At 39.4% G+C, this 15,134-nt stretch overlaps 1 protein-coding gene across 3 annotated transcripts; it reads right to left on the bottom strand.

Annotated features, from left to right (window-relative positions):
- Positions 1–1,147: 1,147 nt before the first annotated feature.
- LOC119731173 (stearoyl-CoA desaturase 5-like) lies at positions 1,148–12,641 on the bottom strand. 3 transcript variants are annotated; one of them, XM_038204238.1, is made up of 5 exons: positions 12,508–12,641; positions 6,564–6,870; positions 3,361–3,491; positions 2,565–2,770; positions 1,148–2,355 (listed from the first exon to the last, which is right to left on the bottom strand). In XM_038204238.1, the coding sequence occupies exons 2-5, from the start codon at positions 6,853–6,855 to the stop codon at positions 1,917–1,919; spliced, it is 1,068 nt and encodes a 355-aa protein (XP_038060166.1). In that variant the 5' UTR covers positions 6,856–6,870; positions 12,508–12,641; the 3' UTR covers positions 1,148–1,916. The 3 variants fall into 3 exon arrangements, with proteins under 3 accessions (XP_038060166.1, XP_038060165.1, XP_038060167.1); XM_038204237.1 differs by having other exon boundaries at positions 12,371–12,637; XM_038204239.1 differs by lacking the exon at positions 12,508–12,641 and adding an exon at positions 7,311–7,332.
- Between the last annotated feature and the right edge of the window lie 2,493 nt (positions 12,642–15,134).

The following is a 15,134-nucleotide window of genomic DNA, read 5'->3' as shown; positions in this document are numbered from 1 at the left end:
CCCGTATTCACGATTCACACAATAACACGCGACTGGCGTGATGTCTCGTGACAAACTTTCGCAAGGTTGACACTGCTGGAATTATGCAATGCGCTTGCATGGCCATGATTCAAGAATGCGGGTAGTACAATCGTAGAAAGGACAGTACAATTATACATTATCATACAAACAGTTTATTTTTGTCTGACTGTGTTATTTATTCGTGTGTGCCCTTGAATGCCGGAGTCTTCAAGTCGCTGCCTTGGGCCAATTATACTTAATTATATTCTTGGCTAAGAACGGCAGTGTACAGTGCATGGGCGTACGTGTTTTTAACTTTAAAAAAAACCACGTATATGACCAGGAGCGTGTACAAACCACGTTGAAGGGGTGGGACGTGGGGGGGGGGGGTGTTGACAATAAATTTGCCGACAGACCATCCGTGCTAACAGGAATTATCCACGGACACCTGCCCTCCTCAAAACCGAAAAGCGGGGGGGGGGGCGAGGACCGTCTTCCTATAGGAGGGGAGCTGGACACCGTCTTCCCGACAGTTCTTGCATGACAAAAATGCCAAACATGTTGAAATGACCATAAGTCTTTCATTATTTCACTTTTGGTTTAAAAACATTTAGCCCCAACTAAAAAGTGGGTACTAGTGCCCTCTCTATCGGTATCTCTGGATGCCAAAATAAACTAACAAATTTGAAGGTATTAAAATGTCGATTTTAGGCCACAAATTCTATTTTTGACCCAAAAATGGGCAACAGATCCCTCTTGTCCCTGCAGTGCATTGTGCAACTAAATGACGTCACATTGTAGAGTAATTACCGGCCAATAACATTCCTCGTCACATAATGGAATTCTAGGATGGGGCACGATGTGCAGCCAGCCCCCCCCCCCCCCCCCCCCCCCGCCCTGGTCCTGAGGAGATGATACCCCGGTCCTAATCGGGTCAAATATTGAGATCATGTTTAGTCTGTAGAAATTCTACGTTTTATATTTACATCGCAACATAATTGGATGTGGATGTGATGAAATCAGTTTGGTAATAAAGAAACAGTGTCCTCTTCAGCTTATCCAATCTGTTTCCACCATACTTGTTCGCTATTTCACCTGAATTGTAATCCTTAGGACGGATGATAATCAAGCACAAAGAGAAGAGAGCTTTCAGCTTAAGCTTTTTATTGAACAAAGGTTTTTATCATTGTTATCCATCAAAATAAATAATGTTCCAATACACTTTTCTTTCTATTTATTATTTTTGTTTTAATTATTAAAATTAATCCATATGTTTCAGACCAGTATTGAACGGGAAAAAAACACGATTAAAGATTAACTCAACTGCACAAAAAGGTCATCTTGCAGAACTTTCGACTGTCAAGCATATAAATATGCTTTATAACAATGCTAACACAATTTATTTCTAAAACAATTAGTTTTCAATCATCCCACATAGTAATCATCCGAAATTTACACAACACTTACAGGTTGCCTTTTTGCAAAACAATCCAGTATTTCTCAATTTTCAAAATCAATCAGGGTGCCAAATACCGCCAGGACACATTTTTTTGTACCTCTCATCAATATATCTCATAGGAAATGTTCCCCGACCTCTTACTACCTAATTATATGGCTTCATGTCATTTTTAATTCATCACATGTACTGGCTTACATACAGAACGGACACATGCAGTAGTACTTTGCAGAATTTAGCTCTATTATATAGGAAACACTACGAAAAGCGAATGTGACCAAACCAACTCCACATCTGCCTTTAATCCTCAAACATTTGAAAGAATTATACAATGAAGAGAACCAAACAACGTTATCATTAATTTTCATAACTTTAAAACTAACAGGTTGATCTGTCATCTCAAAATTGACGAAACAAACAAGAAGCAAACAAAAGTCCGTCAAAGACAACCTAATGTTGTCTAATCGCATCCCACCGCTGCCACCTGTGAGCCTGTGCGCTTCTTCCTCGCTGATATGGTTGCCTTAGGGACGATCTTCCTATCAGATACTTGACCGATGGCAGCCATCAGATCGATGAAGATGGTAGTGAAGTTAATTCTCCAGCCCCACTCGCCTGCCTTGTAATCCCAAGGGAAGGTGTGATGGTAGTTGTGCCAGCCCTCACCGATGGCTAAGGAAGCGACGAAGCGATTCTCGGCCGGGTTAATGAAACGATCGTAGGGTCGAGACCCCCACAGGTGGGCAGCGCTGTTGACCATCCACGTGCAGTTGAGTAGGAAACAGTAGCGTAGCACGGTGGGAACGCAGAAGGCATTCCAGAAGCTTTCTCCCCACAGATACATGGGAACAATGGTCGGCATCACGAAGCAAAAGAAGGTCACCAAAGGCAGGTAGTACCTGAAAACAATAACAAGCAATAGGGGATAACAATCAATAAAGCTTCAATGTGCAAACCAACTAAGATGCGAAATTTTTCACTGAAGCACTTTCTTCTTCTGGGTAACTGTTTTAACACAAATTGTGGCCACAAAATATTTCTGATGGGAAAGATGTTTTCTTATTAAACAAAAAAAACCTAAGGGGACAATTACAATCAAAACACTCACTTCCTCTGGTATCTGACCACTGGGTCATCAATGAGATCACGCAGGTTAATCCTGGAGCCTTTCTCGATGACCTTTGGGTGTTTACGGACCAAGAGCCAGCCAACATGGGAGAAGAAGAACCCTCTTGTGGCGTTATGGGGGTCAGCATCAGTCTCCGAGTACTTGTGGTGAACTCGGTGATCACGAGACCAATCATAGATGTCATTCTGATGAGCAGAAATAACGAGAGTGTAATGGTTACACCATATCTCTGTTCAAACAAAATTCTGTTATTTTCCATAAAAAGTTATTGCAGCAGCGTCGCTAGATACTTTGCTTTTTTTAAGTTTTACATCAAGGGTTGTAAAATGATTTTGCAGAAGTGTTGTATAATAATTTTACACTAAATCTGTAAAATAACTTTTATTTTTAAGTTGTTATTACAACACAAAAAAAATGCATTTACAAATCTGTTGATCCGGTTTTTGACTAATGTACAAATACAGATCTGTGCATATTTCTCTGTAAAATTACAGAATGTTTTTACAGTGTGTGTTTTAATGATTTAGAACGAAAACATCATGAGCTGAGTTATCCAGGTGTCGATCTGGGGCGTTCATTGGGAGTTAGCTGTAATATGTCCGGAAAAACAGGCAGACGTGTTGGCCAACATGTTTGTTTTTAGGGGGAGATACTAACACAATTTTTGTTAACGATATGATTATTTCCCGCACAGCCAAACAGGTATAGAAAGTGACAAAAAGACGGGTTGATACATGTATTGCCGAAACATATAGATTTTGAAATGTCTCATTACCTGGAATGCCATGCAGTTGAACATGGCCAGAAGAAGCCGTAGAGGGAGTTTTGCTTTGTAGCATCGATGGGCCCACAGACGATGAGCTCCAGCCGTAATGCCCAGGCCAGAGCAGACGTACATACCAACAGCTGCAATGATACATTCAACAGATCAATAATTGCGCTGAATTTACACTTGTTTTCTTTTTATAGGAGCGTCTTGAACTTTTCATTTCTCTAAAATGAATTTGTTTATAAACCAACCATAATGGTTTAGAGAAAAGTATTTTCTGATGATCTCTTGGGATGATAATAGAAAGTAGGTGTAAAAACTCACAAATAGGGTGACGCTATGCATCAATTATGTTTGGAATTTTCCACTTACTTCACGAGATATTTGAATCAGGGCCAACAATTTCAGACCAATCGTCTACGAGTAAAGTAACAATCTGTCATCAATTGATCCCTGCTCTCGGTACATAATTTTGATTTTGTTATTTGGAACGGAAATGCACGGAAACCCAAAAATGAATGCAATTATGTCGAGAAAAAGAAAACATAATTTGATGTGAATTTCGACAACTGCGTGAATTGTAATGTGCCATTACAATAATAAACAAAATGTTCCTGATTTTAAACAGTAACAATCTTATATCCATTTGTTTGTGGATAAAACAAGTAATCTCATAAGTATATAGGGAGAAAGAGCAGCCACTGATCGGCGTTATGGGGACGAGGCTACATGTGATATATTTTTTCAACTCCAATAAATTGTGCTTTAAAATGTTGTCGTTGGAACTTAGAATGGGCTCAAACATTTAAAAAGCACATGCAATGTAATTTTTTTATATAATCCTTGAAAATGATGATTTTGCCATTTTAAGGGTATTTTGGAAGCTATAAAAATATGCAAATTTCCACAGTAATGAGCAAAACTGTGATTTCATTCCGGCCAGAAACCTGAATATAAGCTATTTCAGAACAAATGTTGCCTAACCTTTGAATATTTTGCTGTCGTTTTTTCTTTGGTGATTCGTTGTTGTGGCAGTACGCCAATGAGCAAACCTTTTTCACAAATGTTTTCAACAAGCAAATTTTGGATTGTAAATTTAACAGAAAACAACTGAACAGTGTCTTCCTGAAATGACATCACAGTAACAGCGCCCTCAGTTCTCGTTGTTCGGAAAAGCATGGAACATTTTAAATGTTTAAAGAAGTGCAGTTTTCAAGAAACTTAACAAACAATGGATGTCAAATAGTTTTAGCACATTTAACAGGAGTAGAAAAGTGCACAAGATGTGTTCCTATTGGGTGCAACCCTGCAAAAAAAATCCCATAGACACTAGTGCTAAATGCGCATACTCCAAAATTCTTTTTAAAATACTCAAAACTCTCACAGGTATTCAAGCTGCACAGAAAAATGATGATCAATGTGTCATCTTTCATTTTCTATTCATTTTTTGGTGGGTTGACCATTGACTTTTCGAGATATTCTCACCCAAAGAAGACGACCCCTATTTTCCCCAAAGCGGAAAAGTAGCCATCTTGAAACACGATCCCTCCACAACATGGCAAAATAGCGCCAGTTTCGAGCCCAATCGCATCCAAAATGTTCAGAATGAGAAGCCCCAAGTCCGGGCCAGAGGTTCATCACCATATCTTTCCAATTCCCCAATTTTATGGCTCTCAAAACTCTCTAATATAGAATATTTTGAGGGTATAACTTTTATTCACGAGCTCGGCGGACGGATTTTTGGCCTACTTACAGGCGTGCACCCCTGAGAACAATTCATAGCATGAACCCTTTAAAAACTTGTATCTGTATAAAAAAATCTATATGCCTCTTCACTAGACGCATAATACATAAAGTAAATATGAACTGGTTTGCAATACAATGATATCATGGATTAAACATCTGGATGACCACAGGATTGACAGCAAAGTATCTGGTTATCAGACAAAGTTTATGTCATCAAATAAAGCGGTGAATATTTCAACCCTGGAACTTTGGAAGTTTACTCTAAGTTTTATTAGACCTTGTGCAGCGATTACGCCGAATCTCTGACCACCTGACACTTTGTAGCTTAGTGGGTGTTCCATGACCATTTCCAATGACTAAAAATATTACATTTTCCTAAATGAGGTGTCAGAACTGCCATTAACATCATTTTCCTCATGAAATTCCATATAGTCCCGACTCAATTCTTCCTTTTTGATTGCCAGTTTCTCTTCCCGCTTCTTCATGCTGGTACACCGCTATAACGAACATCACGTGATCCAGAGAAATTGTTCGTAATACAGGAACGTTCGGTATAGCGATTTTCAGCTTCCGGTAATTAGACAGTACAGTTTTTGAGTATACCATGGAGCTATTCTATTCCGTGGGGATATAAAAGCCACTTCTTGCTTTCTTCAACAACAATTTTTGGTACCTTTTGCTCGCAAAAATCGGGAGCCAAGGAAGATGTTCGGTACAGCCGAATGTTCGGAATAGCGGTGTTAGGTATAGCGACGTTCCTGTATTAAAAATGGGGCCTGACCTCTCTTTTTTGTCCAGGACAACAGGCTGCCGTGTTTACTATACGCAATGAATCACACAGTTTGTTTTCAGATAATAACTTCTGTGATAACGTCTGGGCAAACAAATAGAATAAACAATACTGTCTGGTAAAAAGTGTTCCAATAGGATTTACATCACTGGGTTGAGCAAAATTATGGAAGACTTTGGAAACCATATATGGAAAATAAATCATCAGGGTTAAGGCACAATGTCCTTTGGTTGAGCTAATCAATTAAACCTTAAAATCTGTGTGAGCTTATTGCCATAAAATGCATGCTACTGATATGATTTCAGGGCCTTGAATGTGTCACATGATTTGGCATTATACGTGATACGCCCCTGATTTTCGCCTTCGTCGCGATGACGTGGGCCCCTCCTTTTTAGCCCTATTTTGAAGGGTTATAACCTGCCATTCTTAAAGGCGTATTTTTGGGACTTTTTTGTAAGCTCAGAATTTTTGGTTGGACGGGTGGAAATTGACAGTGAAATAGAAGACTGGTGTCTCATCACCTTGTGCGAAAAGAGAGGGTTTTTAATCTATATTTGCCAGTTTTTTCATTTGGTCGATATGGCCCCTTTTAGGAACGCGTATGTTGCTACTACCAATTAGCTTCGTTTTCTTCTTGCAAAACAACTTAAAATAGACACTTGTGTGCACCTACCGAAGAGTAAGGTGTAAGGGCGGCATTTCCAGGTCAGAAAGAGGAAGGCATACACCGAGATGACATGCAGTGCGGCCATCAGCACCACGTTACGCCAGACGATCCTGGTCCTGTCTTTAAAGGCGTCTCCAGGCTGAGACTTGGCCGTGACATCCCGGGGTGGAACCTCGGCAGTGGCTGGCATGTCAGGGTCATCGTCATTGGTGGCTGTCACAGTGTCATCTTCCGTCGGTGCGCTGCCTTCGTCCTGAACGACTTCCACGGGGCCATAGACGGGATTCTTCGGCGCCATGGCTCACTGGTTGCTCTGAAAGCGGACACGAGATGAAAAAAAAGTTCGTATTTAATCGTAAATTCTAATGTTTATAATATGAGTTGCAACCAGAGCCGAAGTGTTTAGCTTAGTCGTTAAAATTCTGCATTACAAATTCATTATTCAAGGTGTTTTTGACTATTTCACGGAAAAGCTATAGTAAACATATAATTAAAAAGTGTAGAAGTATAATGAATCGATGTTTCAATTTCAAACAAGGACGGGCCTGTCATGAAAATTCACCGCCGTTTGTTGGTCATATAGAATTCCTAAAGTATTAATTTGTCAAAGTTAAGTCGAAAGGTTCCAAATCTGTGAAAAACGTGTGGGGTTTTGGACATTTTGTAATAAAACAAACGGCAAGAAACATCAAAAGGTTTTGCACACTGTCTTGTCTCTAGTGAGACTGTAATTGTTGAGCTTAAACACATTACTTGATGCTGCTAAGGAATCGTCGCGGCGCTTATAGCAACCAATGAAATCTCAGAAACGGTTGTATTTCCCGATGAAGTCAAGGCACCCAACCAAGGCACCAGCCTCCCATCTTCTGGTACTGTGATCTGATGGTTTGAAACTGGTATGGTGATATGCTCGCGGCACGCACTGTGTGCGTGAAACGTCACAGCACTGATCGGACCAGCTGATCAGGCGACATTGGCGTGTAACTACGGGGGGGGGGGGCGTCCGATGTAATGCGGACGTCCGATGACACCCCCCTTGAACACTTGAACTGGAAAAACAAATGATACTGCGTTGTTTCGTTTGCCTTTATTGCCTCCTTGAAAACTTAATGCCACCCTAGCCTATGTCCCCAGAAGTTTGTCCCTATATATACGCCGCTGTGCGGTATATTTTGTTTAATTGAAACTGCGGTTGGGCTTTCATTTCCTTTTTGTTTGTGTTTATCAAACATATTTACGTAAAATGTTATTCTTATGTTTTCTTTTGATTAAATTGATCTGTATAATATTGATTTATAAATGTAAATATATGCCTTAATTGTCAAGTGAATCGCGTATTGGGTATTTGAGCCCAGACCAGGCCTGTTCTCCATTTAATTGTCAATTTACTGCAGTTGGTAATGAAAATCAAATCATGTGATTAATCACACAAAATAATACGATATTTGAGAACAGTTTCTTGTACCGCGCACGACAAGTTATCAAAAAAATAATACGATATTTGATAACAGTTTCTTGTACTGCGCACGACAAGTTATCAAAAAAATGCCGACTTGTCAATTTGCGTATAGTCAGTACTCATATCTCGCATGTGAGTGCAGACAAAAAAACACTGTTTGTTGACCTGGAAATTACGTGCATTTTGAGGAAGAGATATGCCATTGTTATCAGTGCACTAAATCAACATATCTCAAGAGCAAGTATTTTTCCGAATGGGTGGTCCGGGATCAGGCCATCATAAAGTGCGGGGTTTTTTTGCATCTAACCTTTGTACCAATTGAATATTACCGAAGATCATACTATAAGCCACGTGGACCAGCAAATTCCAAGACAATTACTCTCAGAGTCAAGTTTTAGTGACCGACAAATTTCAGTCAACCGTGCCTGTTTTAGTAGGTCACGATCGTTCAAGCGCTAATGGCATTTGGTGATGACTTTGTACGTTGTTTGCACACAATTTTGCTCTTCTTTTAAAAATAAACAAAATTAAATGTCGAGTTTCTGCATTGTAACGCTTTATAGTCTAGTCGCGCCGAAGCTAAAGCAATTCGTCTTAAGATTCGAATTATTTAGGCCGACATGGAAATTAATGTTCGACATTATGCAGTTAGGAACCAATTTACGCATGAAGACGTGAATTGTAGTCATTTGACATGAATACAGAGCGTCTTGATTTCACACGTGACTGTAGTCTGTGAAAAAAATAACTGCATGAAAGACGCCGGTTTGCAGCCGAAGGTTTTTCTTTTCTTCGGTCGACGCGACCGAAGTGTCTAAACCGCCGGCCGGATGTGTGCCTATTGTGTGCGGATAACCTGACACTGATGCCACAGACCTGCGAAGATTCTGTGCAATAGAAAAGCATTCGCGCGTCTTTTTTAACCTGTAAACAATTCCATCCACCCCTTTTTTAAATCGTAAATACATGGCGAGTCAAAAAAGAGCGGAACTCAAACCCCAACAAATATTCATAAGGTGGAATTTTTCGTCAAAAACCTAATTTGACCCAACTTATATAATTTATTTAATATTTAAAATAATGTAGCACCATGTGTCTGGAAAGCCAATTTCAGAAACTGCTTTAAGATGAAAATATTACTGAAATTGCTCAATCCTTGCAAAGAATTTCACCATTGAAACGCAATGACCCTAAACATGTTTCGTCCAAGAAGAGCAATATATTGTGTGTTCTATTTTGTTTGGAGCAACAAAGAAAATGACACAGAATACTTATTTCAACAACAGTCAACGTATGTATGTAGTAGTCTACACAATATCTTTATTAACAACCCTGCTTAAGGCAAACAATATGATTTATAAAATCTATTTTTTTTTTCAAAAGACGGGCCTTCAAAAGGACTTCGTTCAATATTTTTAAACCGAGGTTTAATCGCTAGTGATATAGGTTTTCCCGGTCATTTTAACACTTGTATCACACGAATTCCCTTTATCGATACTTTAATTTCGTCCTCGAACACCGCCAAGCTCAATTCCCAATTTGAATTTCAGAAAGCCACGACTAGATTTCATTTAAGGTTCAGTGCAACTCAAATGTTTAACATACCGATTCGTCCTAAATTTGTGAAATTCGTCTCGTGTAGCAATCGGCGTAAAATTCGGGTTAACGTTGTTGTCATTACATTTCGTCTCTGGTGACTTAAACGTTACGATTAAAAATGTGCCCAATCTTTGGACTTGTTTGAAGCATTGTGTGCATTAATTAAATTTTATACTTTAACAAATATTTCCTTATAAATGAAAAAAAGTTACCTGTAAGTTTTTTTTTTTTTACAATTAATTTTAGAATCGGAAAAAGAACTTTAACAATATGCTCTTTGCTTAGCACATGGACATTAAGCATTAAGATCAAACATCTTCGTATTGTTGCTCTTTGATTATATGAATAAAAAACAGAAATCAGGTATGTCTATCAAAGAGTAACATTCAGAAGGTGTTTGACCCTAATGCTTAGTGTCCATGTCATAAGTAAAGCGCATGTTGTGAAATGTCTATTCCTGACTCTTATGATAATGTGAAACACAGAAATAAAAATTCAAACCTTAGGCCCAAAAAAAAAGGCTCCGGTTTCTGGTATGGAGCTTGCCCAAAAAGTGGTACGGCGACGCGGCTTTTTTCTTTTTTTTTACCTGATTTTTTTGCTTCAAATGTCGGCTGATGACTGCAAATGGTGCCCGACTAAACTTAGTGCAAATATATGGGAGTCCAGAGAGGCCACATAAAGCTTATTCTCGACCATAACCCAATCTAAAAACACGTTAAAATTGTTCAGCAGCAGGATTCCAGTCAAACCAGTGAGTTTGGCGGTTTTGAGACATCATCTTTTATTGAAAAAAAAACTTTTTCATTTTGCCGACTCGCGCGCATACCAGAAACCGGAGACTTTTTTTTTTTGGCCTTACAGCTAACTACTTTTATTTACACATACGAGGAAATAGATGTGGAAATTTTCATTGTTTTAATGCGCAAAATTCTTCAAAAAAAGTCTAAAGCATTTTCTAACCGTATACGTTTTAAGTCACCAGAAACGAAATGTAACGGCAACATTAAAAGGAATGACAAAAAACGAATTTGCTTTTTCAAATTTAGGACGAATGAGTATGCTACAAATTTGAATTATACTGACAGAGCCTTAAATGAAATCTAGTGTTGGCTTTCTGAAATTCAAATTGAGAATTGAACTTAGCGATGTTTGGAGACGAAATTAAAGTATCGATATAGGGAATGTGTGTGATACAAGTGTTAAAATAACCGGGAAAACCTATATTTGAAGACAAGTGCGAGGACGATTCTTGAAATCGCATTTTTGGACGAAAGAGGTTTTAAGGTCATCGTCTTTACTTTGAACAGATTGAGCAATTTAAGTAATTTTTTTTCATCTAAAAGTAGTTTACAAAATTGGATTTCTGGTCAGTATTATTTTTCGTGCTGGCATATTGTTTCAAATATGAAATATATTTTTTGATGTGGCTTCCGTTTTTGGACTCAGGCCTGTATACTGAAATTAGAGCCGAAAGTTTTCAAGATAAGGTCACACTGAAAAAATTGTTTGGGTTACTTTTAATACCCAAGCAAGGGTGAAAACTGCAACTACGCAAAATTGGGTCGTCCTTTACCCAATTCTTTTGGTTAGAATTTCTATTAATCAACCAAAACTTGTGGTCATGCCAGACTAAATTTAATTGGTCGTGTATGACCACAAGTTATGGTTGAATTTAACAGAAATTCTAACCCAAACAATTGGGTAAAGGACGGAAAGAACGCTGCAACCTGACGCTGTTTTTTTCTTCATATCATCTCAATGAAGGTCAGTCACTGCAATTTAAGACCGGACATGAATCTGGCACTGAGAAACATTTCCAATTTTGTTAGGAAATATACTATTTATTAGAAATTGTCTTGACTCTCCATAGACTTTGTACACAACCGCTGAAGTAGCGCTAGATTGCAACATTCTTTCCTAAAGGACAACCATATCTTGTGTAGTTGCAGTTTTCACCCTTGCTTTAACCCAGGTAATTTTTCAGTGCAGAAATGTTTATTTCTGATTCCATGGTCGGGGGAGTTGCAATGCGGGGATTCGGCGCTAAGTTTGGTGGTTAATCAGTGTTGATAAGCTGCTCCTTCCTTCTGTCAAGTTTAGGCTTATAACAATATTACAAACTCAATCAACCTAAATGACTCTTTCAACCACGTTTAAAACAAACAAAGATCAGGCTCCTTTCGTCTAGTCCGTAATGTGGGTAATCATTTTTTTTTTTTAAAACAAGAGAGCTAGTCTTTATTGATCGTTAAATAATGCATGCGCTCAGTAGTCAATGGCGCGTGAAGTTCACTTTGAAGCCAACTTTCAAATACATAGGCCTAATGAGTTTTGTTTTTTCAGACCATTGTCGGTCAGTATTTTACTGACTCAGGACAGATTGCGAGCGCGCCTGTTGAAAGGTATGATCGGCATCCCACACGCAGCATCCCGCATCCCTTCAGAGCACCGGTACTGCGACTGTGAAGAAAGTCTATAGCCGCCGGCCGTACGTAATTTCATGCGAGCGAACGACTTTTAATAAGAATATGTTTGTGTTGTTTTTTTCTCATTAAAACAACCAAAACAAAAGAAAACACGAGTGAAAATTGCCACCGAGTTCTAGCTTAATTTCCACAAGATATAGGCCTGTATGATGAACCATTCTTATTCACCCATGCATGGTATATGACGTATCATAAATTTGTGTTTGAATGTCACCAAAAGTAACGTTTTTATAATGTTTATTCGGCTTAGAAAAAACTGAACTTACCACACGAATTGATAGTCCACAAAATAAGTTAAATTCTGGCAGACTATACGTCGTTGTTTCTTTTGAACGAAATAAAATAGTCGGGAACACCCGTCCTGCATTCAAAATACAAGAGCACTAAGTTGTTCGCGACTTGCCTTTGTGCGGCTGTATATGCGGGTCGGTCTTCTTAGAAAAATGACTCGCAATAAAAACGCGTGTGGAAATAAAAAGTGTCTACTGCACAATGCATAATGAAATGCTGAGCGATCACGCGTCGGCTACTGCTCGCACGTTCGTATGGAAATCTGGTGCACCGCACTCACGAGTCATAAACATTCACGGAACACACGGTTGGTTACCAGCGAATGGCGTGATGTCGCCTGACAATCTTTCGCAAGGTTCACGCGCACTGATGAATGCACTGTATATGCAGGCGCTGGGCCATGATCCAAGAATGCGGGTTACATCATAACATTAACACAAACGGTTCTGTATCTGTTTTTTTCTGCGCTACTGAATGCCGGAGTCATATGAAAATCGGACTCGTATGTAAATCATGATCTCTGTTTACCCTTTTTTTGGTAAAAACCTCTCGCGTGCAACGGTCCCTTTCCTAATTATAATTATATGCATGAGCATGCATGCACATACAAGTCACTGAGTCCGTATTTCATCAAACCTACGTCATAAAGTAGTCATGCAAGTACACCGGATCGCGTAATTTTTTTTCCTAGGAGGGTTAGGGGCAATGTCATGAATAATTCAGTTTTTCCTTTGAATCATTGCAAGACTTAGGTTCTCGTTCTATTTTCCCCTTAATTTAAAATTATCTCAGTGATAAATTTGGAGAAGAAAAATAGCTGATGAAAATGAGCAGCGACGACGTGGATTCGAACCAGGGATCTTTGTATCCATAGCTCATCTCGCTATCCACTATTGTGTGGTAGCTCGACGACAACCGTTCTTTAAAATGCTTTAATGTATTGTAACTAGTTGAGTTACTAACAACAATGCTGTTGATGTCATTGTCCGTTCTCATGGATAAACATGATTATTCATGACATTGCCCCTAGCCTCCTAGGAATAAAAATTACGCCACCGGATCGGAGTTCGAATAGTTTAGTGATCCTGTTCGACCGGCGGATGCATAAAGAGTGGGTTCGGCTGCCGAGGATTTCATAATAATGCAAGTGCATTGGCTCCTTTGACATTCTTTGTAAACTTGGACTCAGCTTAATAAGGGGGTGTTCTGCGCTGCCTGCCGGCCAAAAGTCTTCAAAAATTTGAATTCTGTCTCCTCTAACAGCTTTTAGTTTCACTGAAAATAGTGCCTTTTTGTAGGCGTCTACGGCTACGCTGCAACAATAAAAGGGTTTTAGGGGTTTTTTTCGGTCGATGCCTCCTATCATATCAGAGCGCAAAATCATATTGTATAGCCAGAACATATAGTACGCTCCAGCAAATGGCTAACTAGCTGTCTCATGATAGCGCCATGAAGTGCAAGGCGCTTCCACTTCCGGGCTAAGCAAAACATATTTTTCCCATAGATTTCGATCTATACCGTGGTGGTTGCATGCCCCGGGAGGGGTGATTGGACGCTGAGATATCACGCGGCTAACCGGGTAGATCGAACGAATTTACGGTGACTGGCGGTATCCTGGTTATAAGCCCATAGCTATTGCTGGCGTTTTGATCCGTATCCCGAACTGATGCAAAAAAAATCAAATAACACTGTACAAAAAGTATGTAGGCTCTAATTTTAAAAAGAAATTTTGACATATTCACTTTGTGCCATGGCCTCGTGGTTTAGGGCATAAATTGAATTCGTGGACTGCGGGTAATTCTGTGGGTTGTGGGTTCGACTCCAGCCTGGGGTTATGGTGCGTGTGCCCTTAATTGGGCAAGGCACTTTCTCACTCATTGCTTCTCGTCACCGACACCACGAAGTAACACTCTACCGTGTTAAAGCATATTTTTTTCGATTTTCAGTTTTTTTGGATTTTTAAACATTATTCATCAAGGCCTACCATTGCACGAAGTTTCAAAGCTTCAAGAGCTTTACTTTAATAATTACGCTAAGTATCCATGGCAACTTTTGCGCAAAAGTGACAATTTTCGTTTTCACGAAGTAACACTCAAGTTCCATTTTCCATTGCAATGCATGGCGCGCACTCTGCTCATAAGTGAGCAAAAACGTTTTCACGAAGTAACACTCTTCTTGTAACAAGTTGTATGAGCGCGCGCGCGCTGACCTGAAGTTGCACTTTCCTCGTGTTAAATACATTGAAGAGTGTTACTTCGTGAAAACGAAAATTTACAGTTTCGCAGCTTTTTCGGTTTCACGAAGTAACACGCATCTTTTTTCTCTTATTTCTTGTTTATTTGATACACAAACGAGTGAAAAACAGCAGATTTAATAAATTCAATTCATCAAGTGTCCACAACGAGAAACCCAACTGAAAATACTCTGTCGTTTTGACGCAAAGTGTTGTTTTGAAGGCGTTCAACTTTAGTTGCCGTTTTCTCCGATTGCTAGTTTTTACTGGTATGTAGATGGGTGTTACTTCGTGGTGTCGGTGACGTTCTGTTGCGGCGAATGCCGTGGTTTATTACGTCTGAAATATTTGCTGATTAATTGGGCAAGACCCCGCCGTTTGAGCTCCTACTTTGACCAATCAGCGGGCGCTTTATATATGGCCTATTTTGTCTTCGGTCATTCACCCGTTGCGCGGCTTAGACAAGGATAAAACAAACTGTCACGGCGCGCGCGCTCTGTGTCATG

Source organism: Patiria miniata, unplaced genomic scaffold (genome assembly GCF_015706575.1).
Source record: "Patiria miniata isolate m_02_andy unplaced genomic scaffold, ASM1570657v1 HiC_scaffold_23, whole genome shotgun sequence".
In the NCBI taxonomy this organism is placed as follows: domain Eukaryota; kingdom Metazoa; phylum Echinodermata; class Asteroidea; order Valvatida; family Asterinidae; genus Patiria; species Patiria miniata.
Note: the sequence above shows the minus strand (reverse complement) of the source record. Positions and strands in the feature narration are given on the sequence as shown.

What these genes read in the sequence shown, in the direction of transcription:
- LOC119731173 (XM_038204238.1), bottom strand. Translation starts at nt 6,855, where the DNA reads ATGGCGCCGAAGAATCCCGTCTATGGCCCCGTGGAAGTCGTTCAGGAC. An exon ending in CCCTTACACCTTACTCTTCG is followed by an intron (nt 3,492 to 6,563) that starts GTAGGTGCACAC and finishes GTATCATTGCAG; the next exon opens with CTGTTGGTATGTACGTCTGC. An exon ending in TCAACTGCATGGCATTCCAG is followed by an intron (nt 2,771 to 3,360) that starts GTAATGAGACAT and finishes TCTGCTCATCAG; the next exon opens with AATGACATCTATGATTGGTC.